Source organism: Archocentrus centrarchus, chromosome 5, assembly GCF_007364275.1.
Source record: "Archocentrus centrarchus isolate MPI-CPG fArcCen1 chromosome 5, fArcCen1, whole genome shotgun sequence".
Lineage (NCBI taxonomy): Eukaryota > Metazoa > Chordata > Actinopteri > Cichliformes > Cichlidae > Archocentrus > Archocentrus centrarchus.
In genome coordinates this window covers 34144716-34171674 of record NC_044350.1, presented here as the reverse complement: position 1 = coordinate 34171674, position 26959 = coordinate 34144716, and the positions used below count along the sequence as shown (strand labels likewise).

The following is a 26959-nucleotide window of genomic DNA, read 5'->3' as shown; positions in this document are numbered from 1 at the left end:
GCCATCTTCTTTTTCTATACCACCTAAACATCTCTTCACTCTTACCCTGTCTTTTCCTCTCTCTGAGGCACTTTTTAAGCATGGCTGCTATCTTGGTGACGTGATGCCCTTTAAAACAAAGACTCAGACAATAAATATAATAAGTTTCTGAGCTGACTTTGCCAACAAATCATTTCAATAAATCCTGTTTATTATTATTTTTATTATTATTGAATGACCACTCATTCAAGTAGGTGTTGTGAGGCCAGCCTGAGGTTTATTGAAAAAACTGTAATCCTCCAAGTCTTAAACCTTATGACAGTTTCACTGTAATTCCAAAAATATTCCTTAAACATGATCAATAACATCACAAAATGAGTTATGCAACAATTAAAAAATGTTAGCCGCATTTTAACACATGTGCTTTTACTCATTATCAGATGTTGGGAACATTTCAGCATCATAAATACAAACACCTCAAACAGTGCTTAAAGTTATAGGACTGGCATTTGTGTAACCATTATTGAACACCCAATAATGGTTACACAAGGGTTACATAATCCACATTCGCGCGCACACATCAGTACACGGTTCAGTATCTCGCTCTCTGTCCAGCTGCTCAGTTATCAAAACTCAGAGTTTTAAAAGTTGGGAGATAAAAAGCCGGCCTGGTGCTCACACTGTAAAACACAGAAATAATCCCAGCACGTTGTCATCAGATATATTTTTTGACCTTTTGCTTTAGACAAGAACACAAAGTTGGTGCTCCATCAAAGGTAAATCACAGCAGCCAAGAACATTATTGATTCAGAAACCACTAAAATTCTAATGTCCTCATCAGCAGACAGATGAAGTGTTTCTACTGACTTGCTCCTCAAAGGGACACAGGAAATGTGTGTGTGTGTGTGTGTGTGTGTGTGTGTGTGTGTGTGTGTGTGTGTGTGTGTGTGTGTGTGTGTGTGTGCGTGTGTGTGTGTGTATGTAACCCTCAGGGACTTCCCCTCTAAATAGCAGAGACCTGCAGGTAAAGTCAGTGAGGCATATGGAGCAGCAGGTGGACTGTGTGTGTGTGTGTGTGTGTGTGTGTGTGTGTTTTCTTGCAAACCAATGGACTCCAACCATTTTCACACCTGGCTGGAGTCGGAGTTCTGGATCCCTGCCTCAAAGGCGCGCGCGCGCACACACACACACACACACACACACATACATACACACACACACACTCTCTCTCCTTCACGGTGAAGTTAAAAGGCTCGAATCTTCAGCCTCTGGTTGCTGAAAACTCACTTTCTGCCCTCATCCTCTCATTCATCCTGTTATTATCCTCACTGGATCATTTTCTTCTCTTCATCTTTCAACATTTCTCAGACAAAAAGTATTAGTATTAGTTTAATATGTTTTTGTTACATGTTTTCGGTTCCTGTGAAGTGCACACCAGTTTTTGAGGAGACGAGAGCTCATGTATCTGAAAGTGCAGAAATGTTACATTTGCCTTTGATGTCAAGTTAACAGAAAAATCTCAAACATTGCTACATTGCTTAAACAGAACCACAGTATCCCGATGCAGTTTGTTTATCTCTCAGCTTCAAATCATTTTTTGTCCTTTCCAACTAAAAATAATAAGTAAAACCTTTGAGTTTGCTTGTGGGGGCGTCTTTATTTACAGCCTGAGTTTGACAAAGAACTGGAGCATCGTGTTCTATTCAAGCAGAGGATTTAAGTGGTGCTCGTATTGGCTGACTGGCATCAGCTATTTTGTTAACAGCTCACAGGCACTGGCTCGTTAGCAATTTCTTGATTGCCAGTCATATCCATGCAGATGAACAGAATGGCCAGTATGAGCTAAGACTTTTTGCTTTGCTAAAATATTGGTAGCAACAGTGTTACTGCTGCATCTCCTTTGACCAGCCCAAGCAGCTCCAAGTGTGCAACTTTTTTTTTTTTTTTGCCTTTAACTCCAACTGTAACAATATAACATTTTTATCTCATTATTTTCTTAATATCTCTGACTTCAACAATGTATTTTCCAGCCGTTTGCTATAGTCAATTGCAAGCTAATATTCAATTCAATTTAGTTTTATTTACATAGCACAAAATCATAATAACAGTTACCTCAAAGTGCTTTATATTATAAGGTAAAGACCCCAGCAATCAGACAACCTCCTATGAGCAAGCACTCTGTGACAGTAGGAAGGAAAAACTCCCTTTAACAGGAAGAAACCTCCAGCAGAACCAGGCTCAGGGAGGGGGGGTCATCTGCTGAGGGGGGAGAGAGACAGGACAAAAGACATGCTGTGAAAGAGAGCCAGAGATTAATAATAACTAATGTTAAATGCACAGTGAAAAGAGATGATTGAAGAAGAAGCACTCAATGCATCATGGGAACCCCCAACATCCTACAGTAGGCCTATTGCAGAGTAACTAATGCCGCTTTTCCACTAGTACCTACTCAACTTGACTTGTCCTGGTTTGGTTTGGTTTGATTTGTTTTTTAGGGTTTTCTATTAGGTATTAGTAACTGGCACCAGGTATTTTTTTAGTATCTCCTCAGCTGCAATTCCAAGTGCACTGAGTCACTCCAAAAATGTGACACCAACAGAAAATATTCCACTCATTGGCCACCCAGTGATGTCACTGAATGAGTCTTGAGACTACTTTACAGGAATCAAACCTGCCATTTGGCAACACACCATACTCTGTCTGTGGAGTTACAAACTTGTCCACCCAGCTGGATGCCATCCGTCTGACTTTTAAACCAGAGAAATATGTGTTTAATAAACCAGTAATAGAAAATGATATTGCATCCTCAGATCCACTGTCACTACTGTTAGCATTGACTAATCCTGATGCTGTTAATTATATTCAAATGACATATAATATGAGAAATACAACTTCACATGACAGGCCAATAGGCAGCAGTGACTGGGATTATGGGATTAAGACATTCTGCAGTTTAACTAATTGATGTGCGTCAGCTGGCTTCATGGATAGATAAATCTGGGTATCATCTGCATAGCAATGAAAATGTAAATGAAAACTTTTTTGAGCAGTCTTGTAAGAATAGGGTCTAATAGACACGTTGGTTTGGAGGAAGTAACTATTGAACTTAACTCAGAAAGATCAATCAGAGAGAGATAGTCTAAATAAATAGCAGTAGTACTGAAAGTAGCTGTACATAATAATTCATCTGTGAGATGGTTATGAGTAATTGAATGATGAATAGTAAGATGTCCTAGCTTTACGGAGGGCTTTTTTTTTTATAGAGCAACAAACTCTTTTTCCAGGCTAATAGTTTGCAGACTGAGATTCATTATGGAACTACAATCATTAGTTTATTTTTGTACCTGAGATCATACTGTTATTATGTTTTAATTTGAATTCGGCTTAAGCAACAACAATTTCATACCAACAAGTTTTCAGCAATTTTACAACCTTTAATCTTTATGTTTGAGTTTGTTTTACTGCTTTACTGCATGTACTTGTGTTTTTACCTCAGTAAACTTTATAACTCAGAGGTACTGAGCAAACACCGTGCACCAAATCTGAAGTGTTTTTTCATAAGTTCCTGGGAATTTCTGCTTGTAAATATTGGCTTTACTCATTTTGTCCATCACTGATCTGTGAGGGGCTGCAGTATCGGTGCTTTTTCCTAGTTTTGGGGTCCAATCTGGTTTTCAGCCTTTTCTGTGTGGAGTTTGTTTTCTACAGTTTCTTATGGCTTTCATAGAGATGCTCTGGTTTACTCCTACAATCCAAAGTCACTCGGGTCAGGTGAACTGGAAAGTAAATGCTCTTCTGTGATAGACGGGTGAGCTTTGGTGCTCTATGACCCCCTGCATGCTAGAATTGACTCCGGTACCCTGGGGGCCTTGACCCATGAAGTGATTTAGACAATGGATGGATGGTGATTTATCAGAGCAAGCTGTTCTTTTTTTCCTGTCTGTTAGCAGACCAGCCATTAACCATCTACCCATGATGGTGGAAATGACACAAACGAGCTCTAATAGTCTGTTAAATTTAAGACCACGAAGAATCAGCTTGTGACATTTTCATCATTCATAATGGCAGAGCCTTTGTTTTCCTTTCACAGTGTACTTAACAGCACAAATATGTACAAATAAATAAATAAAATAAACCACAAAAAGCATCTCAACAAACTGTCTTTAATAATCTTACTGATTTTTTTCATGTATCCAAAGCATTTTGCCCTTAAACATGCATACCTCATTAATCCTTACTTGCTGTTATTAAGCTTTCATACTTTAATTGTTCATAATTTATACTGCAGTTAATCCAGGACTAATGTTTGCGGGTAGAGCAGTGGTTTATGGGTTATGGGTTATTGCTGTTGCCTCAAAGGCAGAAAGTACTGGGTTAAAACAGGCTTTTAAAGGTTTGTATGGTTGTCTGTCTGTCCTTGTTAGACCTGTGGTGGACAGAAGACCTCTCCAGCATGTGACCTGCCTTTTGTGCAAAGTCAGCTGGGAAATCTTCAGCCTCTCCATGACATTAACTCCATATGTGATCCAGAAAGTTCAGAGTTTTCTGAAGTCTTTAATTTTTTTTGGCCTACACAGTAGGTACATATATTTTTAATAGCTACCACAACCATGTAATTAATGCAGAGCCTTTACTTTTGATGTGCTGCTGTATTCCTCCATGACTCGAGTGAAGGATTTCTGTGTTTCTCCACACCAAATAAACGAGGGAGGCAACAAACAGCTAAGGGGTTAATTTTTTTGCCCCCCTTCAGTACAGGAAGTGGGAGCTTGGTACTGCTGTTGTTGTTGTTGTAAAATAGCTCAACAGCTACCTCTAGTGGAAGTCACAAGATAACACAGGAACTCTCTTAGACCTCACCGCACAGATATGGTAACTGTTTTATCCGTTCATATACTTTTATTTGGTAATTAACAAAACTTTTTTTTTTTCTTAATTTATTGCAGATATCAACATGGCAGGAGAGCCAAAGCCAAACAGAGCCAAAGGCCTGAAACGATCAGCAGCATCTCTCTACAGGTACACACTGCTATTCATCAGCACGTAAACAAACTCATTTGCAGTGTAGCTGCCTGCACTACATAACAGTGTCCTAATGAACACGGAGGCTGAGACCTCTTTATGAAAGGCTGTTTAATTTGTAAGGTCAGTTTTTATTTTACTTTAAAGTCTCCAGATTCTCTTTATATTGACACTGCTGATGAGTCACCTTATAAAGCACCCCACCCCGTAAACCTGCTTTTGTCTGAATACTGGTGTAGGCTCACAGCTGCCAACTGTAATACTGTGATCAAAATCTCACTTTGGCAGTTTTTAGTTAGAAAAGGTAAATAAGTACTCCTGATACACAAGCAGTCCGCTCCTGTGTACTGCAGTGATTTGCTCTCCCTTCAGTGTGAATGGGGTGGACAAAATATTGAAAAAAAAAGCTATCATTTTTTTTATTATAGCATGAAGAAGCTAAAATGTTTAGATAATTTAAAAGGGTTTTAAAAGGGAACTATTTACTTTTCATACAGGTTAATATTTCTTTAATATTATCGGAGCTGTTTCACTTTGCTCTTCTGTTAGCAGCCTGCTAACAGTAATTATAAGGTGCTCGTCATAAATACAGATTCTGTTTCTGCGTCTTCCATCTTTGTTCGGCCTCTGGTTTGAGTGCAGTCGGGTTTCCGTCTCTTTCCCGCACAGTTTGTATTTATTTTATGCACTTTTATTTTTCATTTGCATTTTCAACTATAAAGTGCACGTAATCCCCCAAAAAGCTTCTGTTGCCATGTGTTGTTTTATATGTGGTTTCATGCCCGTGTTGTTGAAAATACTGCATGACATTTGTTTTCAGTCACGATGTTCTGCTGTGCTTTTTCTTCCCAGTGGCTATGAATTTGATTATGACTACTACAGAGAAGACTTCTATGACAGGTAACATATGGACTGTTTTCAGCAATCAGCAGGAGGTTAATCATTTTAACCTCTGAGTTAACATATGGGATGTCCCTAACCAGCAATAACAGAGAAGATATGGCAGTGGGGCAGAATATGAATATATCAATAAAATGATCGTTTTGGTGTAAATCCACCAGCTTGAATAAATTACCATAAGTGTGATTTATCATACGTGAGCCTACCAATTTAAAGACTATAAGGTGATCAAAAGTTTGTGAATTTTCTTCAGCTTCCCATTTCTTCCCATCAGAGTCATCTGCTCTCACACTATTTTCAGGTATTTTTAGCCGTTGCGGTCTCACCCTGGGCACAGCCTCGGCCATCAACTTTGTTTCAAACTAACCCAAAAATATGTGTGGTATGGAGGGTCATCGCTGGTGATCATAGTTTGGTGTCTGCCTTTGACCCAGCCGTTTTCAGCAGCCTTTATTATTGGAGGCTTCCAGGGTGAGCAGGGTTTTGATACTCAGCAGAAACGACCTGACCTCCGTTGTGTGCCAACTTTTTTTTTTTCTTTCACCACACTAACACATCTTTGCTCACCACCTGCCTTACCTGCCAGCCTTGTATCCCAGCGAATCCTGCGCTTGCCTGAAATGAAATTCAAGCTGAAGCTGGAGTATTCATGCTGAAATTCCACATAAGAGAACCAGAACATCCACTATTGACCAGCCATGCTGGACATGCAACAATGTGCACCTCACTTCACAGCTCGCTGTCCCAGTACTCCGATAATCGTTATGCATGCTCTGATGTTTCTCGCTAGCTCGTGTGCTGGGTCAGATCTCGTTTAGTGGGAACAGTGAGGACCTTTATACCCACCAGAATCAGCGCTGATGTCCTACCTGATAAACTGTAGTGACTGATTTATGCTACGGTGCCTACTGTGGAGGCTGTCACAGCAGTCAAGCTCTCCGAGCTGATATTTATGACAGCAACATTTGACAGCTGATCAGATTTAATGGTAACACAGCAGGAAGGTTTACAGTATCTTTCATCACAGCAATTCGATCTACGAGATTTCAGACAGAATCTTTCAACGCGGAATTATCCTCCTCAGGGTTTTTATTTTTCCTTTTTCTACTTTTCTTTCAATACGTCTTATCTGAGAAACATCTGAGAAACATCAGACCGTTTAAACTGACCTCTGCAGTCATGTCACAGTGTGGTAACTATTACAGCTCTGACAAGAGCAGGTGAAAGTCATCATCAAAGGCACTGCAGTTGTGGTTAAGAGGAAAAAGCTGCATCTGTAGTCCAGGAATTCCTCAGACTGCAAGCAAATTGTTGCACCCAGTCATGTATGTCTGAAATAATTTTCATTAGTCTTCAGGGCTCTGATATCAAATCTTTACATTTGTTAAGTAGACAAATATGCAAGTTGGGGGGGGGGCTGAAAAGAATAAATGGTTAAAAGGAAAAAATAAGCATTTTGGAAAGTTTGGAATAAGCAGGATTTCTGCATAAAAGTGAGTCGTAATCGCAGACAAATGCCGTCTCAGTAAAGGAATGACCAAAGTGCTTTCTGATGTTATTGAACACACCGAGACTGTGAAACATCAGTCCAGCCTGGACTGAGTGCACGAACTTCTGTGCTAACAACCTCTTTAAACGTTATGTGCAGTCAGCTGTTATATTTAAGGAAATAAAATTGGAAGTGTGGGTTGTAGAGATGCCCCTTGATGTGGTCGCCAACCAAGTCTCCTCTTCTCGAGAAAGACAATTGGGTATGAACTATGGCCCAGTCTCAGTTTTCAAAGGACGGAAGAAGAAGCGTTATCCCTTATAGGGATGACGCATAAATAAATAAAAGGCTACAAATATTGTTGGTATTCTCTGTGAAAGTGAGGAGCACAATGAGTAATCCTACAAGAGCTGGAAAAACGGGTAACAGCTACAATAAGAGCAAAAATCTTCATTCTTCAGTCGACACTGTGTAAAAAAAAAAAACTGAGGAAAGCTCTGACTGAAGGACACCACAAAGGAACAATGTTGCAAGTTTACAGACACCACATGATTGTCCCACAACACTGCTGGGACAGCAGAGATAGATCTGAACCTTTGACGCCAACACAAAATTCTGTGTGTAGAGTTAAAAAATGAGCCGCGTTGCAAAAATGAAACCTCGTTGCAGATGTTGGGGGGGGGGCATCAGGTTTGAACTTGATTGGCGTCCTCGGCACCGTACGGTCACTGACGGGATGATGAGTCAGTGAAGACTTTGTAAATTCTGTCAGAGAACCTGATGCTTGGGACAGCAAGACAAAAACAAACAAACAACAACAAAGCACACAAGAAGAAATAAGAAAAAAGAACATTATTCATATTTTAATCTTTCCAAGTCAGAGCCCTGAGCTCAGCATAAATGATGACCAACAAGTCAGAAATAGTGTTGAACTATGATCTAAGATGCCTTCTCATCATTTTTCAAGTCTCCATAAGCAGCACCAGGAAAGCTTGTTGCTTTCCACAACTCACTAAGTTGTTCCCAAAATGTTTTTCCAGACTTCACTGAGTTATGACTGAAGTGTATTAAAAGGCATGAAAATTACATCTGTAGTTACACTGTATTTACATATGATTGTGACAATATCAGATGAGACCACATTATGTGTATTCAGTAATCTTGATGGCTCAGCTAGCACGTAAACTTTTTACTTGCAGCCTTGGTTGTATGAGCACAATGGAAAGCAGAGGTGGCCTGCTGAGAATCTACGATAATGCATTCAGACAATGCCAGATGTCAAACTAGTATCTGACTCCAGTCAAAGAATATTATCTTTGCATTTACCCTGAGAAAAAAAAAGAAACAATAGGAGGTTATTCAGTGTCAATACTCTGTATGTTGAGGTTTTTGAAGCCTGTGGTGCCAAAGATTTGTGTTTCAAGATGGTCGTGCTAACAGGAGAAAAACAACTCTCCCAAACCCTCTTGACTCCTGTCAAAACATATCAAGTTTTGGTTTGAAATTAAAAAAAAAAAAAAAGCCTAATTCAGTGAAAAGGGGCAACCGAAGTTTCTCCATCTCCCAGAGAAGAAGAGCACTTGTCTATTAATTCTTTGAATGCTCTTATAAATTGTAATTGCAGCAACGTTTGAGCAAAGGACAGACAGAGAATTCTGCTGTCAGGCTTGTTGAACACTTGACTTGTAATCTGGGGATAGTGTGGGAATCTCTGGTCCTGGGATGCTTCCTGTAACCCCTGCAGGTCCCTTTCTGTCACCCAAGTAGTGACAGAAATGGACCTGCTCGCCTTTCTGTAAAAGTTACTGCACTCCACTGCTGTTTATTATCATAATATCCCAATGGAGCAATTCATCCTTAGAGTGCAGGCCTACTTGTGGTTCCTGGAGCTGCTAAAAGCATAATGGGAGGAAGAGCCTTCACCTTTCAGGGTTGCCTTTTATAGAAAGGCCCTTTATAGAAACCCTGAAAGTATGAAGCCTGTGGAACAACTCCTAGTTTGGGTTCACATGCCAGACACCCTCTCTGCCTTTAAGATGAGGCTTTAAAACTTGTTTTTTTTTGTTGTTGTTTTTTTTAATTATTAACAGTTATAGTTAGGGCTGGATCAGGTGACCCTGAACCCTCCCTTAGTTATGCTGCAGTAGGCCTAGGCTGCTGGGGGGTTCCCATGATGCACTGAGCATTTCTGCTTCACTCAGCTATTTTCATTCTTTATTATTAATCTGTGGCTCTCTTCCACAGCATATCTTTGCACTGTTTCACTCTCCTCACCTCCAGCCGGTCGCAGCAGATGACCCCCCCCCCCCTCGCTCAGCCTGGTTCTCCTGGAGGTTTCTTCCTGTTAAAAGGGAGTTTTTCCCTTCCCACTGTCACCAAGTGCTGCTCATAGGGCTCAGGGGTACTTCCCATGATGCACTGAGCATTTCGTCCCTACTTGCAGTGCATTTATACATGCTGTTAACTGTCACCAAGTGCTTGCTCTGATATTTGGGTCTTCTGTCTGCCACTGTAGGATGTTTATGTTGCAATATGAAATGTCTTGAGGCAGCTGATGTTGTGAATTGGGGTATATATATATATATATATATATATATATATTAAATTGAATTGAACAGAGATACATTGTTATGTAACTGTCATTTATCAGTATAAGGTTAAGCTTTACAAACCCTTACATGCCTTTGGTATACACTCACTTTACCAGGAGAGCTTTCCAATCGGCAGGGCAAATACAAAGTTTAATTATTTCTGTTCTTTAATTATTCTTATTTGGAGAATCTTTAAAAGCCAAAGAATACAAAAGGAATCTTATTCTTTCCCAGAATTATTAGCAGTGTAATTATAATGTTAGAAGTACAGAATTATATCACAAAGAAATGAGCTCATTGCTCTCCAGCGGGCTCAGCGATGTGGTCTTAACTCAGTGTTGAAGGTTTCTTATTTTCTGTCAATCATTTGAACAGCGACGTTTTTCTCCAATACTGTCGCTTAGAGAAAAAATGGTCTGTAAACATTTCTGAATTCATTTCAGTCAGCATACCATAACACATTAAGGACCTCTGTGTATATGTTGGATGGCATAAAACCAGTTTCTGTGGTTTACATTTGAAATCACACAGGGATTACCACAGCATGGCTCTCACACTGCCAAATCATTTAAAAGGCAAGTGAGCCAGAAATACTGAACAAAGTGGTTGCTTCCTACAACTTATTTAGTACTCTTAAATATTGGAATTATAGTTACAGATGACAAACAAAAGGCAGCTTCCTAATAATTGGCCCTGCACATGGTCGCTGCCTTTAATTTGTTAATCAACATGAAAGTCAGTGAAGTGAAGCTGACACTGCACATGCGTCATTACTGCTCTGTACATCCCCTCCAGACCAACCTCAGGCAACAGTGTATACATCCAGTGTCAACAGATAACCAACCAACAAACAAAAGACAATCCCACTCCAATTCAGCTCCGATGCAGCATAGCAACAACACAGAGGATTTAGGGCCAGAGTTTTGACAGCATCCATGTGTGGCTGGTGCAGATGTTAAAAACTATGGGCATTCATATGCTGCTATAATAATTTGTTGTTCTGTGAATGATTAACACCAGATTTTGAAACCTTACTGCAGTAATGTGCTTCTATTTAGCTACAAGAACATTTAAAAAGTTGGGAACATGTTCACAGTATTTTCCCAGATCTGTTGGATGGGAGCTGATGGGAGCTATTCAAGTTATTCCAAACCAAACTGGCAAGAACATTTCTTCATGAACCTGGCTTTGTTTACTGTGACGCTGGATTGTAGGCTCACGGTAAGGCTGTGTCCTTTAGCCTTAAAGTGACGCAGAGCAGAACAAAACGATTAAAATGAAGCTCACACCAAACGGGGCAGCGCCCGGCAAGAGGCGGGTCCACAGATGTGCCGTTTTTGCCTCGCTCAGAGTGAGTCGGCTTGTTCGGTTACATCGTATTCGCTCAAAATAGGTATGAGATATTGTTCTCACATCTGTAAAGTGTTAATAAACACACTTAAAGAAGAAGCAGTTTGAACAGTATTTTAATTCAGTGTGGCACAAAGAGACAACCTACCAAGGATATTTAATCGTCCTGACACTTAGTAACTTAATTGCATTGCGTATGTACAAATAAATCATTACATTAGTATTTTTGGTATAATATTAGTAACGTGCAATATTCCATCGACTTTTTAATCAGACCACCTTAACGGTCTTATTTCAGAGGAGATTTCTAAAGAACGGCACGATTCCTTCCAGATGTTTACGGCCTTCGTCCCAGCGTTCAGCCACCGTGTGAAGAAAACAAATCGATACTTTCCACCCACTCATCTTTCAGCCCTTCCAGCATCTATTTCTGAGCCTAAGTGGACAAACATTTTGTTAACAGTCGGTGAAACAGGCTGACCAGCTGGGCCGCAGACCTCGGCACTGATTTACACCCATCCGTCATTCACCTCGCTCAGACTTTGTTATAAATGTATTATAAACAGTCTAGACCATGTGAAATTGCCAAATCTCAGTTAATTGGGTAAGGCTCAACATCAAAAGTTACCATATGAGAGCGACTGCTTCTGCAGTCTTATTTTAAAATCCTTCTTATCATATTTATTTTGAAACTCAACTTGACCCAACATCACCGGAGCTGGGATCAAAGTTTATCCGTCTCCTGAAGTATGATCTTTGCAGTAAATCAGGGGATTAAGGGCTCCTGCTGGGGTTAGCGTGGTGCAGCAGAACAGTTTTGTTTTAACAGAGTTATTTTCATGTTACACAGTATGATTTATCAAGTTAGGGGGAGAATATTGCTGTGCCATCTGGACAGATTATCTGCAATGATTATCAGACCTCTGACTTTACAGTTTTATTGCTATCTGCAAAAAGCCCAGCTTATCTAGTGTCTGAATAACCTCTGGGAATGTGTAAATCTGGAGGTTATGAACTTTATTTGGGCGTATCACTGAAAACGGGCCCCAAAAAAAATGATGTTGTTTGTCCCAAAAGTTTCAAACTGCAGGCTGGGGTGGACTATATCTCATAGCACGTACTGTAGTAAAACCAAATAGAGATGATTGTTCCCAGAATGGTGGAATTAAATCACAGTGATCCAAAAGGTCTCTCAAAAGTATCATTCATTTTTCAGGGCCTGCGCTGAATCGCCAGCTTGTGAAATGTTTTCTGCTGAGAGCGGAAAAAAGATTTTGATTTAAGCAGTTAACTTTGTAACTGCAGCCAAACGTGCACTCTGACCTGCGCTTCACAGGAATCGTTCATATTTAAGACATTAAGCCGCAGTAGCTCATCTCTCACCCACAAACAGAAGAAATGGCCACATTGTTACCATCTACAGTAAATCCAGGTGTTAAGTAGGAAGGGGTTCTGCTGTTGAGATGAAGCTACATTATGGAAATCTGCATATTTTTATTAATTTATTACTCCTTGAATTTCTCAGTATCCTCAGTGATGCTAAGTCAGACCAGATCATTCAAACGCCACAAAGTTTCCTTTGTTGAAATACATTAAACAGCTGTTCAGTTCCTGCTTTTAATAAGCTCTGTCTTTGCTCTTATGGGAGCTGCAATTTATGCCAATATACATATAGCATAAACCTCATAATGGACTGCGATCATGACAAAGATATCTGACTGTGCTTATTGCGTATGCAGTATAGGAACACTGATTTGGTCACGGTTTGTTAGAAACCCGAAGAACATCTGATGGAGGCTTTTGGAGCACAGTGCTCTTTCTTCTGTTCGGCTCCATGATGGCCACAAAAACCGCCCAGCTGCTGGCTGATGCTGCAAAGACGTACAGCGGCGCGGCGACAAAGTTTTATGTGACATTACAACAACATTCCTGTTGTAACGTGTGACCACCTGTTAAAGTGATGTTCCATAATAAATAGACTAATTATCTGCTTCTCCTAACCAGCCGTTCCTTAACAAGGCCAAACCTGTTTTCATTATAATTTCCATCGTGCTCACGGACCACACCTGGATCTGAAAAGCAGGTTCAACACGACCAGGCAAGAAAACCTCAAACCCTAGTCAGAGATAATGGCTCGAACTTTTACTGTGACAGTCGCCGTCCCTGGCTCAGTTTGGTTGTTGTTAATCTTTGGCACATAGAGAACCAGTGGCAGCTATTGCTAAATGAAGTTATTTCAAAACTATTTTGCAATACAAAAGTAAGGATCAGCTTCTTTAGGCAGTCATAAGTCACTTTAGCTTATTCCAGTGTAAAGTTTGATGTTTATAGAATCGTCTCAGCAGTTTCACAGCATGAGCTCATGTTTCTTTTAATTGCAGCAACATGTTCAAACACGGCTGAGATTTAAAAGCGAAAACCTTTCAAAAAGCTTGAATTTATTGCAGATGATTTCTGTTTCGTTGAACTATAATGTAAAACATTTGCATTATTTTGGCTGCATTTCTTCCAGTACATGATTTAAACATGCAGAACACGAAGTTCGTAAATTTGTTTAAGCCATCTTCAGATTGTCATCGGGGTGTACCACAAGAATATGAGGCTCATATTCTGGATCTCAAAAACTAAAATTTCCCTTTGGCTTTTTCTGTGGCATCAATTTGGACCCTTTGATAAAATGATAAAACTGCTTTCATAAATTACTTTGCCTTAAACCACTTTTATTTAGATGTCATGCTCAATAAAACCCAGATGCCAAGCTCTGAAATTACTCAGTCTCACAGCATTACTAAATTACTGTGTTAAATCAACGGGGGTTAACAAACTACCAGAAGTTCCACACAGATAGATCAAAAATATGTTTTTTCCACAATAGTAATAAAGCTTTTTCCAGAGTTTTTATCCTCGTAAAGACCAAACAAACCATTTGCAACAGATTTCCTGTTTTTCCCAAAAGCTCCTCTGCTGTGCGGTTGCAGGCCTTTTTAATTCCTTAATGGATGTTGTTGATTCTTTGCTGAACAGCAGTCAGGGAGAAGTGCTGAGAAAGCCAGGCTGCTAATAAATGTTGACCATTAAATCTTGGTTTTCAAAAGCAGAACTGTTTGGGTGATTTTTATGTTGCTTAGGTTCATTCTTGCTGGAACAGAAAACAGCATGGATTCATGTATTTTAGTGTATTCTAATTTAATGGAACAGTACTCCAGGAATGAGTGCTTTTAAGCTTTTTTTTCCCCCACTTGTTGTTGTTTCCAACACAGACTTCATTGCAGTGCGAGTTCAGTGGTGTGTTGCAGGTTGTTACTATAAGGGGTTCTCCTACTTAGTGTGCATGTGGCCTTAAAAAAGCAAGAAAAGGTGAGGAGAAAGTACCTTAACTAAGTGGAGCAGCTGCCATTTTATCATGGCTGTTATTATCTGTCAGCTGATGCCTAACAAAGTAAGAAAAGTACAGTACTGTGCAAAACTCTCGAGCCACCCCCGATTCCTTTATACTTTGCTTGGAAAATGGGGAATGGGACAGGCAAAAACAGAGTTGGTGCAGTTCGAACGATTAGCGTGGCCACCTTTGTTCTCCAGCACAGCCTGAACTCTGAGGCGGCGTTCTTTCAGCAGTCCTCAGGAAGTTCTCCTCCAAAGACATTCAAAGCTCCTCTTTGGATGTTCCTGCCTTTTGTTCTGTTCTCTGAAGATCCCACACTGCCTCAGTGATGCTGAGGTCAGTGCCCTGGGGAAGCTATTCCAGGACCTCTAGTGTTTTGTTGTGTATATACATATTTCTATATATATATCCAGGTATGCTTTTACTGCATTGGCAGTATATTTGGGATCACTGTGATGTTTCCAAAAATTGAAGCCGTTGTCAGTCTGATGTGTTCCACATGGTGGATACAAATCTGACTTTCCTACTTCATACTTTTCTGCATTCATAATTCCATCAGTTTTGACAAGACGCCCCCCCCCCCCCCCCCCCCCCCCCCTCAGACCACCGGCTGAAGCCCCAATCCTGACAGAGCCTCCACTGCATCGTGCAGACGGCTCTCACTCTGTTCTGACCTCCTCCGTATACGTTGATGGCGATTTGAGCCAGAAATGTAACAATAGCAATCACCATAATCCAAAATATTTACTTTTCAAATACCAACCAAAACATTTTGTCTCGTTTAAGTTGATTTAAAGAAGGCAGTGATTTTCTTCCTCCTTTAATTTTGTAGTATATTAGTATACAGTACAGTACATCTATGAGTACTATTTAAATGTAATTTATTACTATTACTATTTAATTTATTGGAATATAAATGTTGGTCTGTCAGTCTGATTCTCCTTATCTTTACACCCTTCTTACTTAATTCATAAATGCCACCTTCAGCCTCCCCCTTCTCATCTTTTCCTTGTTTCTTCACTCCCTTCCTTGGATTTATCCAATAAGCTTTTGCCTCCTTGTTCTCTGTTCTCCTATCTCAACATTTCTCCTTGTTTCTCTCCTTTCTGTATTTCTTTACTTTCATACCTCCCTCTTCCTCTCCATTCTCTCCGTCTCTCCTCCCATTTCCCTTTTCTCAGGTTGTTTGAGTACCGTGGCAGGGTGTCTCCAGTTCCTCGTGTGGTGCCAGTCAAACGCCCGAGAGTAGCGGTACCCCTGGTACGACGGGTCAAGTCTCTGCCTGTCAAACTGCTGGCGTGTAACGCCTCCGTCCTCCCCACCAGCAACGGCAACAAACAGAGATGTGAGTTTCAGCTCCTCTGCTTGTGTAAATGAATAAAGTGTCAACCACGACTGGTTTACACGACACTGCTGAATAACGGCATCATATCTAAACAAATTTCAGCTGAATAATACACCGTTAAAGTGTGGACTGTAGTTTTCTTACTGATCACTATTACAAGCAAAATAAATAGTGTTATTTTAGGGAAGTAAAGATACACGTCCTTATATTGATGTATAATTTCTAAACATATAAATTGTCAATGTTTATTCTAAGGAACAGCACCTCTGTGTCATCAAACCTTTTCTTTCTGACTGCACATCTTTCTGGCTTTTCTCTTATTTTTTGTCTCTTCTGTTTTATTTTCTAACCAACCCCACCCTCCCCCCTAACCCCGTCTCCATCTGTCATTCAAGCCTTGCTTTTACATCACAATGCGAGGTTAAAACATCAGGTCACTTCATGTCTCCCTCTCTTTTTTTTTACACATTCAGCTGAAAGTGTATCAGACTGTGGCTCTAAACAGATCTCAGCTCTGCGCTCATAAAGCACTTTACATGTCACTGATTTAAGTGTCTTCCTGTGTACTCATCATCATAAAAATGAATAAACCAAAAACCTTTTTAACCACTCACTTTTTTGGAATCTCAGTTTGGACTTTTTTTTCCCTCCTAACGACCTCACGCTCACTGATATGAAGTAATGTGTGTTTGCAGTTACGCAGGAAGCCCTTAAACAACATTAAATAATTTGAATTGTGGTTACAGATTATATTTTTACCTGATCTTCATTTTGCTATTAGCTCTCATCCTTCTTACAGAAGTTATGCAGAAAAAAGTCATTCATGCATTTATTTTTCCTTCTGGCTGCATCAGCTTCCTCCTTTATGGGATGCATTTTATATATGACTCCTCTTCGCCTCCAGCTCACCTCTCCTTTAGGTTTCAGCAAACAGCGTGATCACAATGAAAATAGATACTCTGCTCACCTCCATAATTATCTGTATCTCATGTCATTTTTTTTCATTTAAGATTTTCCTTCTCACATTCTGATAAAGAGCTGAATAAATACTGAAATCAAGTTTTTGCTAAAAGCATGCTGAATGAGCCCAAAAATAATTATTAAAGTCCTATCAATAGTTTACTGATTTTAATACATGACAATGCTTTTTAAAAATCTACCTCATATCACAGACATCACGCTCGCATCATCACAGCACTGCCGTGAAGATGCTTCCCTCCAGCACGGAAATGGGAAACAGATGTACGAGTAAGAACCTTCTGACTGCAGCTTTGACACTTTGATTAAGTTGGGAATTCGGTCTTAGTTGTATTTAGGAATGACGTGAACTCCTGTGTCCAGAGAGCTTTGCTAAATCCTTTTTCTACTTAAAGAGAAGAAGTTATCAGTTTTTAGGTGGGAATAGTTTTGTCTTCCCCCCTCTTACACACATGTCCAGGAGAATTTTATATATATATATATATATATATATATATATATATATATATATATATATATATATATATATATATATATATATATATATAATATGGATTATGTTTAAAGAAGGAGCCAAAATTAAATTCTAAATGAAGTTTAGTTACATCAGATACATCACATGCCAGTATCACAGACAGCCCTTTTAAAAATATGTACTTAGATGTTAAATTTCTTTCACAAATATTTCCCTCAATATAAAATTGTGTTTTCTTGGCCAAATGAAAATATCATAAACATTTTTTTTGCAAAACAGCCATTGCTATGATTTTCTTTTCTATAAAAAAATAGTAATTAAACACTATAATAAACAGCTACATGTTTGCTGTGCAAGTTTCATTTTGATTGATCATCAGTTTTGAGCGTTCAAGGTAGAAATGAAAGTAAACATTTGGAGTTTTCTTTTACTTTTATTGTCTGTAGTTTATTCCTGTTTCTGCTGCTGCTCAAAGAGAACAATCATATCAGTTAGTAGATTTTTTTTATTGAAGCAAACTGACCAAAGTGTTACAGGAAACTAACTCAGTAAATCTGAGGACTCTGAATGTTCTCCGGCAGCAGCTCTTTATCATAGAAAGCAGCGGTGCGTCTTTACCTTTGCAGCACAGTTGCCAGCTGGAGCCAGAGTTGTTGTTTGGTTCTGGTTCTTCTCACGCAGCCCGCCAAAGAGGTGACACTCTCCAGGATCCAGCCGGCGCCAGGGGTGGATTAGCTGCGCGGTGGCTGGTGCTGATGTCACAGTGTGGGCGGAAGCTGGCAGATGTTAAAGGCAGACCCCGGGTCCCTTTTGTTTGAAGTCAAATAACTCCAGTATATTAATTAATCAAAACTCATTAATTGTGAAGTTAATCTTGTGTGCTGGACAACAGAACCAAAGCTATGAAAATGACACGTCCCCAAACAGGACAGGAAGATATCAGAAACAGGTTCGCTCAGCTCGGTCCTGAGCTTGTTCCTGTTCGAGTTTAAAGATCAAAAAGGTATACACAAGTTAGCCAAAGACCCAAAGCAGAGTTTTAGTGAGTGGTCATAAAATCCTGAGTCGAAAACAAAATTTAAAGAGCAAAATAAAAGTGTCAGAACCACTGTGGCTAATGCCAGAGATGGAAAATCCCCAAAAAAAAAAAAAAAATCACGAGTGCGAGCAGAGAAAAAAAGACAGCCAGGTCTTTTATCGCCTGGGGCCTGGCGGGGGACCAACCATCTAAACGAGCCTCCGTGATAAGGCTTCGAGATGTCCCTGCATGTATAACCTGTACTGAACAGACGAGCTGTAAAAACGGGGGGGGGGGATTCCTGGGTTTGTGTGAGAAGGAGAGAGCGGAGAAAGTGCAGGACACAAAGTCCTGGTAACAATTTCATTTCATTAATCCAATCATCAATTTCTGCACAACAAGCCGTCTCTTGAAAGAAAATGCCTCTTTCCTCAGCGTCAGACCCGCTGCAGCTTGTGACCAGTTGCTTCTGGTGAAACCTTTACTTCCAGCCATCAAAGGTGGAGCAGCCATTAAACATGAAAACCTTTATCAGGGTGATTCTGTAAAAACCACATCTCCGCCCCAGAGCCCGCAATAAGTGAGGAAGAGAAACTAATGCCAAGTCACTGCATGAGTGTCTGTGTGTGTGTGTGTGTGTGTGTGTGTGTGTGTGTGTGTGTGTGTGTGTGTGGGAGCACTGAAAGGTCATCAAAGAATTTTTATGTCGAACAGAGATGCATCTTTGGTTCTGATCTGGTCCATTTCCTTTGGCACCTTTATGGTAGGAAGAAAAAAAAAAACAGGCATTTTGACAAAGAGTTTCTAAATCTTCATTTTCATTTAACTTTTTTCATTTCAAATGTTTATTTAACCAGGAAGAAAAACACATTGAGATTAAAATCTCTTTTTCAAGTGTGTCCTCGGTATGACAAATATTCACAGAAAACAGCCATACAGGTCAAAAGGATAAATAAATAAGAAGTCTAAGAATCTAAAAAATGTCATTAAAAATTTAACAAAACATCTACAGCTCATTGCAGTCATTGGCAGGTTATTTAAAAGTGCCTTAAACTCACGTATTGAGACCAGGTCCTTAAGTTTGAGGTCTTTTTGAATTTCTTCTTTGCCTGTCTCAGTCCTGGCCTCAGGAACAGACAACAACAAACTATCCTGAGACCTCAGAGTGTAAGGACCTCAACTCTTCTGTTGCAAGTGGGTCTGAAGGTAGGAGGGAAGCAAGCCTAGTACACACTTATATAAAAGAACGCACCAATGTTTAAATCTGCAAACCTTAAGGGAGGGCCACGCGACACCGTCACACAGCAAACACTGATGAGTAAGAGCCTTAGAGTTTAAGATAAATCTTAATGCTCAATGATACACAGTATCAAGCACATGTAGACTCTTTGATGAAGCGCACGTGTACAGAACATCCCCAGAGTCGAGCACAGGAAGAAATGTTGCAGCGACCAATTTCTCCTGTTGTGCTTGTAGTCCTGTCAGTGTAGACAGCCTCCTATCATCTGGATTAGTTTATGTATTTATGTATTTATTACCTTGAAATGAGCTTTTTGTGCATGTTGTATGAACTCAGCTTCCACATCATGCACTCCTAACTGATCGACCTACAACTACTAACCGCTGCCCTGATATTCAGCGCCGATGTAACACATAACTTTATTGTAAAAATAAGAATGAAACAACAGAATCCAGAAAAGAAGGATGAGCGCAAAGAGTGAAGACACGACAGGTACAGGTGGCTGGTGGAGGGACAGGTAAATAACGGCAGAGTAAATAGAAATGATGTAACACTCAAATATATTTCTTTGCATCTCTATAATACTGTGCTGAAAATACAGATAAGCTTTCATCTGTTTGATCAGAAAAATCTATTAAATTTCTAAGAAATGCAGCAGAGATTCTTTGATTGAAGAAATAAGATGAATAAGTTGTCTAACATTTGCAGGGTAAGACTGCAATTCATCACTTTGATCCACAGCAGAATATTTGTCTGTAATCGAGTCATGAAATCTGGCACAGATGCTCGTGAAACCCAACAAATGACTCCAGATGTTCTCGGCGAATCCCCGACTTTATCTCCGGTGCTGCTAACACATAACGTTTTTGACTCGTACACACGGAGATCAGCATCTAAGTACCGATTTCCATCAGCGTGATCAAAAGAGGAGCCTCGCCTGATGTGCAGTCAGGGCCGTAAGTTTTGAGGCAGCGAGACGTTTCAGTGGATTTTAAATCAAACAGGATGTGATGGAAGTGCAGCCTTTCAACTGTAATTCAAGGGGTTTAACTAAAGTATTGCATTAACTGTTTAGGAAGCCATTTTTATACCCAGTCCCCTGTTTTCAGAGCGGATCACAAATATGAGATAAAGTATCTCTTATCTTTATTATATTCTGTTTTGTTGCACTGCTGTGGACGCAGAAATTTTAGAAGAACAAAAAAAAGTCAAATTCAAGATAACATTCCTGTCATAAACAGGAAAAAGGCAGCGTGCGGATCAGTCTCAGCTGTTTCCTGACCCGCAATATTGCAGTCTGATCCTGGAGTATTATAGCATTTGATATTTACACTCCTCAGGATCAGCCAGTGTCTAATTAAAATAACCACCATTCTAATCCGCCATATCACAAAGTCCAGACAGCATGAAAACAGTTGCAGTAATTGGCTGCTTATTAATCAGGACATGAACACTTACACCCCCGTCTCTGTTTCTCCCTCTCTCCTGTGTCCGTCTGTGTCTCTCTACCAGCAGTGAAAGGGACAGAGCTTCAGGCGATAAAGTCGGAGCTGACTCAGATTAAAGCCAACATCGAGGCTTTGCTGGGCAGACTGGAGCAGATCACAGAAGACCCACACATAGCTGCCACAGGTGACACACACACACACACACACACACACACACACACACACACACACAATGACTTTCAGTGCCAAAGCCAGGACAGTTTGGGGGTACAGTGCATTAAACAATTAAGGAGACATCAATATTTGGACCTCATGGACAGATTTGGAGACAGTGGTCCTCATTTACTCATTTACTAATGATACTAATGTTTCAGACACAAATCATTGATTCATCAATATTTTCATACCTGAAATTATTTGTGCATTATGAAAAAAATGTAAAAGTCCCTCTGGAAGTCTTTAAAATAAATACTGTTACTACTACTATTGCTCCTTACTCCTCCTTCTACTGTTGCTGTTAGCAGTAGTAGCATTGGCTTTCGGGCATTATTTACATCATAATGCTCAGAATTACAGTTGAATAAAAATAAATAAATTGCATGTAAAGAAAACAAAATACTAAATGGAAACTTTTTAATTTAAACAGGATCCCTCACCTTAAATTCTCTTATCTAAATTCAACATATCGTTGCTCAGACTGTCCCACAGATGCTGGAGATTTTGCATTGCAGTGACAGGAGCTGACAGATAATGAGCCCTTTGTCCTCGACCTGTTTTCTTCTTTTTCTTGTAGCCTGCTAGTTTTTTTGTTTTTTTTTTTCCACATCAACTTTGAACATTTTTTGACTTGAGCAGCGGGGAGAGGACGTTCAGCACCCCCAACTATTTATTTATTTTCTAAACAGCTGTCACTGCCATGGAAATGCTTTGGAAAGCTGTCCCTGTTATTGCTGCCCTGATTTAGGATGATCCATATTTACGAACACATGTGACGGTAAGAAGAAAATTTACAGGTCATAAATCTCACAGTGGTTTGGGGTGAAAAGTGACTTTTTTTTTGTGCAACATTTCCAAACACATATTAGTAGATGAGGGTCACTGAATTTAATGATGCTTTTGTGCTTTTTGAGAAAGCTGCTCAAGATTACAGTGCAAATGTTTTGGAGGTTTTTTTGGGTTTTGTTTCCAGCCACCCTTGGAGACCATCATCTCCAGGAAACAGAAATAGTACAACAATCAAATTCATTCTTCCAGCAGCTGTAGTGTTATGAAGGGAGCAAAGGAGGAGGTTGGATCTCATAGATGAATATGTCTACAATGGACAATAAGTTGCACAATACTGAAGTAAAATTGTTGGCTGATCCGTCGTTGAAAAAGGTGCGTCTACCGCTACAGCCAGCCAGCACAGGAAGAGGGACGGACTGTAAAACGCACAAATGTTAACAATTAGAGTTTGTCAATACTTGGCTCGGAGGTTGCGTCTCAGCTACTGCCTCCAACATTAAAATCCTTCAGGACACAGAAATGTTGTCATGAGAGCGATCTCAGTCTTTATGTTTCCCCTCGTCTCTGTGGCCGAGGGGAAGAAATGTAAAAAAAGGAAAACAAAGAATGTTTTTTTTTTTTTTTTTTGCAAAATATGTGAAGTATAAACAGTGCTACTAACATGGGGCACAAATCCAACAATATATCCTTATAATATTCTTAATAAACAGGTGGTGATGTGCCCGTAAGAGAAGAGAAGTGGTCCGTACAGTTTTTTGATGGTGTTTTCCAGATGGCAGCAGAGAGCCGGGTTTCAGCGGATGTGAAGAGGGTAACTGTAGTTCCTTTCTTCAGAGGGTACCTGTCACTGAAACAGAAGAAAATCTGTACATTTGTAGATTAGTTTAATTGCTAAACAATTGGGCTGAAGCTTCAGAATGAAGGTAGATGTGAGTGCACTGTGGTTTCCTTTTATTTTCTTCCAGTTCAACCCAAAATCCTTTATTATCCCCGAGGGGCAATTTGCAACAGCAAAAAAATCCATCCATCCATCCATTCGCTTCCGCACATCCTGTTAAGGGTCGCGGGGGGGCTGGAGCCTATCCCAGCTGTCATGGGGCTATTCAATTCAATTCAATTTTATTTATATAGCGCCAAATCACAACAAACTGTCACCTCAAGGCGCTTTGTATTGTGGGTAAAGACCCTACAATAATACAGAGAAAACCCAACAGTCAAAACGACCCCCTATGAGCAGCACTTGGCGACAGTGGAAAGGAAAAACTCCCTTTTAACAGGAAGAAACCTCCAGCAGAACCAGGCTCAGGGAGGGGGGGGTCATCTGCCGCGACCGGTTGGGCTGAGGGGAGAGAAAGACATGCTGTGGAAGAGAGCCAGAGATTAATATCAATTAATGATTAAATGCAGAGTGGAGTATAAACAAAGTAAATAAGGTGAATGAGAAACAGTGCATTATGTGAACCCCCCGTCTGGCGACCTGTTCAGGGTACACCCTGAACAGGTCGCCAGCCTGTTGCAGGGCCAACACGGAGTGACAGACGACCTTTCACACTCACATTCACGCACTCAGTCACACCTATGGGCAATATAGATTAGCCAATTAACCTAACCCCAGTAAGTGCATGTCTTTTGGAATGTGGGAGGAAACCAGAGTACCCGGAGGAAACCCACGCAAGCATGGGGAGAACATGCAAACTCCACACAGAGAGAGGGAGAGGCCTGGGCCAAGGTGGAATCGAACCCAGGCCTTCCAGATGGTATTCTAACTGTGAGGCAGCAGTGCTAACCACTGCGCCACCGTGCAAAAAAATCTAATAAAAATAAAAATCCCATACAACACAAAATCACCTGATAGAATTCAAAAAGTGGAACGAATGAGGATTTAAGTGTTTGTTCTGCAATGTGGCAACGAATACCTCCTTCCTGAAGGCAGGGGGTGAGTGCTGTCACCCTGAGTCCTCTCTGCCGTTTGGGTGGCTCTAGCTCTGCACAGGAGGGCGGGATCATTAAGCTTTATACCTGCCACTTTGCTACAGTGTTACAATATTCTCCAACCTCCGTTGTTCTTAAGGCTCAGAGATCCAAACCAGCAGATTAAAGAAAAATGTCTCAATAGTCTCAATAAAACAAGAGTAAAACATTTTCATAAAAATATCATCCACACTAACTTTGGTGGACTTAAAAAGTGCTGATGAACCTTAACTCAGTGCCGTTGCATTGCAGTGTGACTCTGTGCTTTCAGACTAAAGCCGGCTTCCTGTGACACTAAAATGACTTCAGTTTATTGTCATCAGAGCTTTCAGGTATCTAACTTTCTTTTTTAAAGTTGTTGCTTAGTATGATTGAAATCATAATGTCTAAGGTGTACTCACGAGATGGAAACACCTGAATAATTATTTTGTTTGTTTGATTTAATGTCTGGGTTATTTTCAAAACTAGAAGTGTAGCACATTATATGAACCTTCTTCTTCTTCTTCAAACTGAAAAATCAAAATCAGTTCATTGATTATTCACTGGTTTGGGTTTTACTTGCCATGCGCAGGAATAAAGTCTACAAAATACACATTCATAAAAAGCTGTCTTTTTTTTTTTTGGAGTTTTATAAAAACTGCATGTGAAAATCTTCTTGCTGTTGAACAGAAGGCCTCAGATCTCTGGACCTGCACAATCAGAGGGAGGGTGCATGATCATTTCTTTCAGTTTTGCATAAATGTCACCTTTGACCTTGTGCTGCTTGCTTGTGGTTCTCTCTGCCTGTTGTCTTCAGTGACTGAAAAGCCTGTTGGGGTGAAATCAGGTGACTGAACTGGCTGCTGAAGAGGATCTCTTAAGGCAGAGTACTCTTGGCCTTTGGTTGCTTTGGTCATTATTCACTGGCATTGTGAAGTGTGCTGGAAAAAATAAGTTGAGCTCTGAAACCAAACTGATTTTTTGATGATTTATTGAAAGTAAAGAGTAAACCTTTGCAAAGGGATCAATACAGCACAAACAGTCTGTGCACCAGCATTGACCAAAGAACAAAATAATAACGGCTCCTTTCTGCTCATTGTGTGGATACAGTCTTGTTCTCTTAGCTGTGGGGAGCTCCCCTGGACACAGTTTACATTTTAGTTATTTTCTTGTCTTCACACACTCAGTCTTTGTACAAAAAAATTACAGTTACATACCCAAGAGGTACACAGCGTTTATTAGAATTCAAAAACAAATTTTCCATTACATGAAGCTTCAACATCTCTTTGGATGCTGAGAAAGTGGATCGCAAACAGATACAAATCAAGCACATTGAATCAACTTCATATGTCACGAAATAATCACAGAATAGGTCTCACATGGCCATGAAACTACTTACAAATTTTAAAGATCCATCCAAGCCATACTTGAAGATGTAAAAATTGTATTTCCTAGATCACTGATCATTAATTAATATATATTAATTAATATGCACTGCTCAAAAAACAAACATCATGGGGAAATAAAAATCATGCTAGATATCTATACTGACATGGACTGGGTACTGTGAGAGGAATGAAGGAATTCAGCCCTCTGTAGGTTGATAATTGCTTGTATGCATGCCTGACGATGTTGGGTCATGCTCCCAATGACATGACCGATGCTGTCCTGGGGGATCGCTTCTCAGACCTGGACCAGGACATCACTGAGCTCCTGGACAGTCTGAGGTGCAACCTGAGGGACTGAAACATAATGTCCCAGAAGTGTTCTGTTGGATTTAGGTCAGGCGAGCGTGGGGGCCAGTCAAAGACATCAATTCCTTCATCCACTGGGAGCTTCCTGCATACTCTTAAAATATGAGGCCGGGCATTGTCGTGCACCAGGAGGAACCCATGATCCTCTGCACCAGTGTAGGGTCTGACAGTGAGTAGCCTGTAGAGGTCTGTATATGTGATGCTGAACGATGTCACAGGCAGTGTAATGTTCTCCACGACTTCTCACATGTGCTCAGGGTGAAACTTGTTGCACAATCCTGCTTAGAGGTACACTTCAATCTCAAACCCTGAACATACATATTTCTACATAGTATGGATAATATTATTGGTCGCAGAAAGTGTTGTACAGACACTTTGTCTGTACAACCAGCCAGAGTAAGTATAAGTGTTACCATAGAATGATTATTGGCCTTATGATCCTATTTATATTTTAACATTTTGGAGAAAAAAGATGACTTTTTATGCTTAAAAGGACAGAATTGCTCAAAAGGACGCATCACTGCAGTAAAAACTGTACCGGTAAGATTACAGTACTGACTGTAAAAACAGTCCAAGATGAAGAGAAAGCAGAAACAGAACCACTTGTTGTGTATCTGTACCAGGTGTCTGGAATGCAGCTTTAGAAACACTAAAATGTTAGTGTCTGTGTGGCCTGATGCCAGATTTCTGAATGGCAGCCCACCTTTAAAAACAGTTCAGACAGTTCAGAGGTGCAGAGATTCAGCCAATGCACAAGAGAAATGTTGCTGAGGATAGTTGGAGTCTTACGCCATGTGTTTCAATGACATTACTTATGGTCTTAGTGCAATGGAGGGGAGGGAACAGGAGCAATTTTCTAATCACTGCCTAACTGAGACCATTGCAGTGTCCTCCTGGGTAAAGTTGGGGTTTAGAGGGCACATTTTCTCCCTCTTCACTAACATTAGAAACATATTGGAACAAGATCTCCGTGTATCCAGTTCCCACACTTCACTGCTCTAATCTGTGAATCTATACTTTTCATGTCAGAGTT

General features: G+C 40.2%; 1 protein-coding gene across 3 annotated transcripts in view; it reads left to right on the top strand.

The window, feature by feature from the left end:
* raly (RALY heterogeneous nuclear ribonucleoprotein) overlaps nucleotides 1-26959 on the top strand; it is a 123331-nt gene that overhangs the window by 80500 nt on the left and 15872 nt on the right. For all 3 annotated transcript variants that reach the window (XM_030728522.1, XM_030728519.1, XM_030728520.1), the window contains exons 4-7: nucleotides 4926-4998; nucleotides 5854-5901; nucleotides 15895-16058; nucleotides 21282-21401. In XM_030728522.1, coding sequence (XP_030584382.1) covers nucleotides 4926-4998; nucleotides 5854-5901; nucleotides 15895-16058; nucleotides 21282-21401 — 405 coding nt within the window. The remainder of the gene's footprint in view (nucleotides 1-4925; nucleotides 4999-5853; nucleotides 5902-15894; nucleotides 16059-21281; nucleotides 21402-26959) is intronic.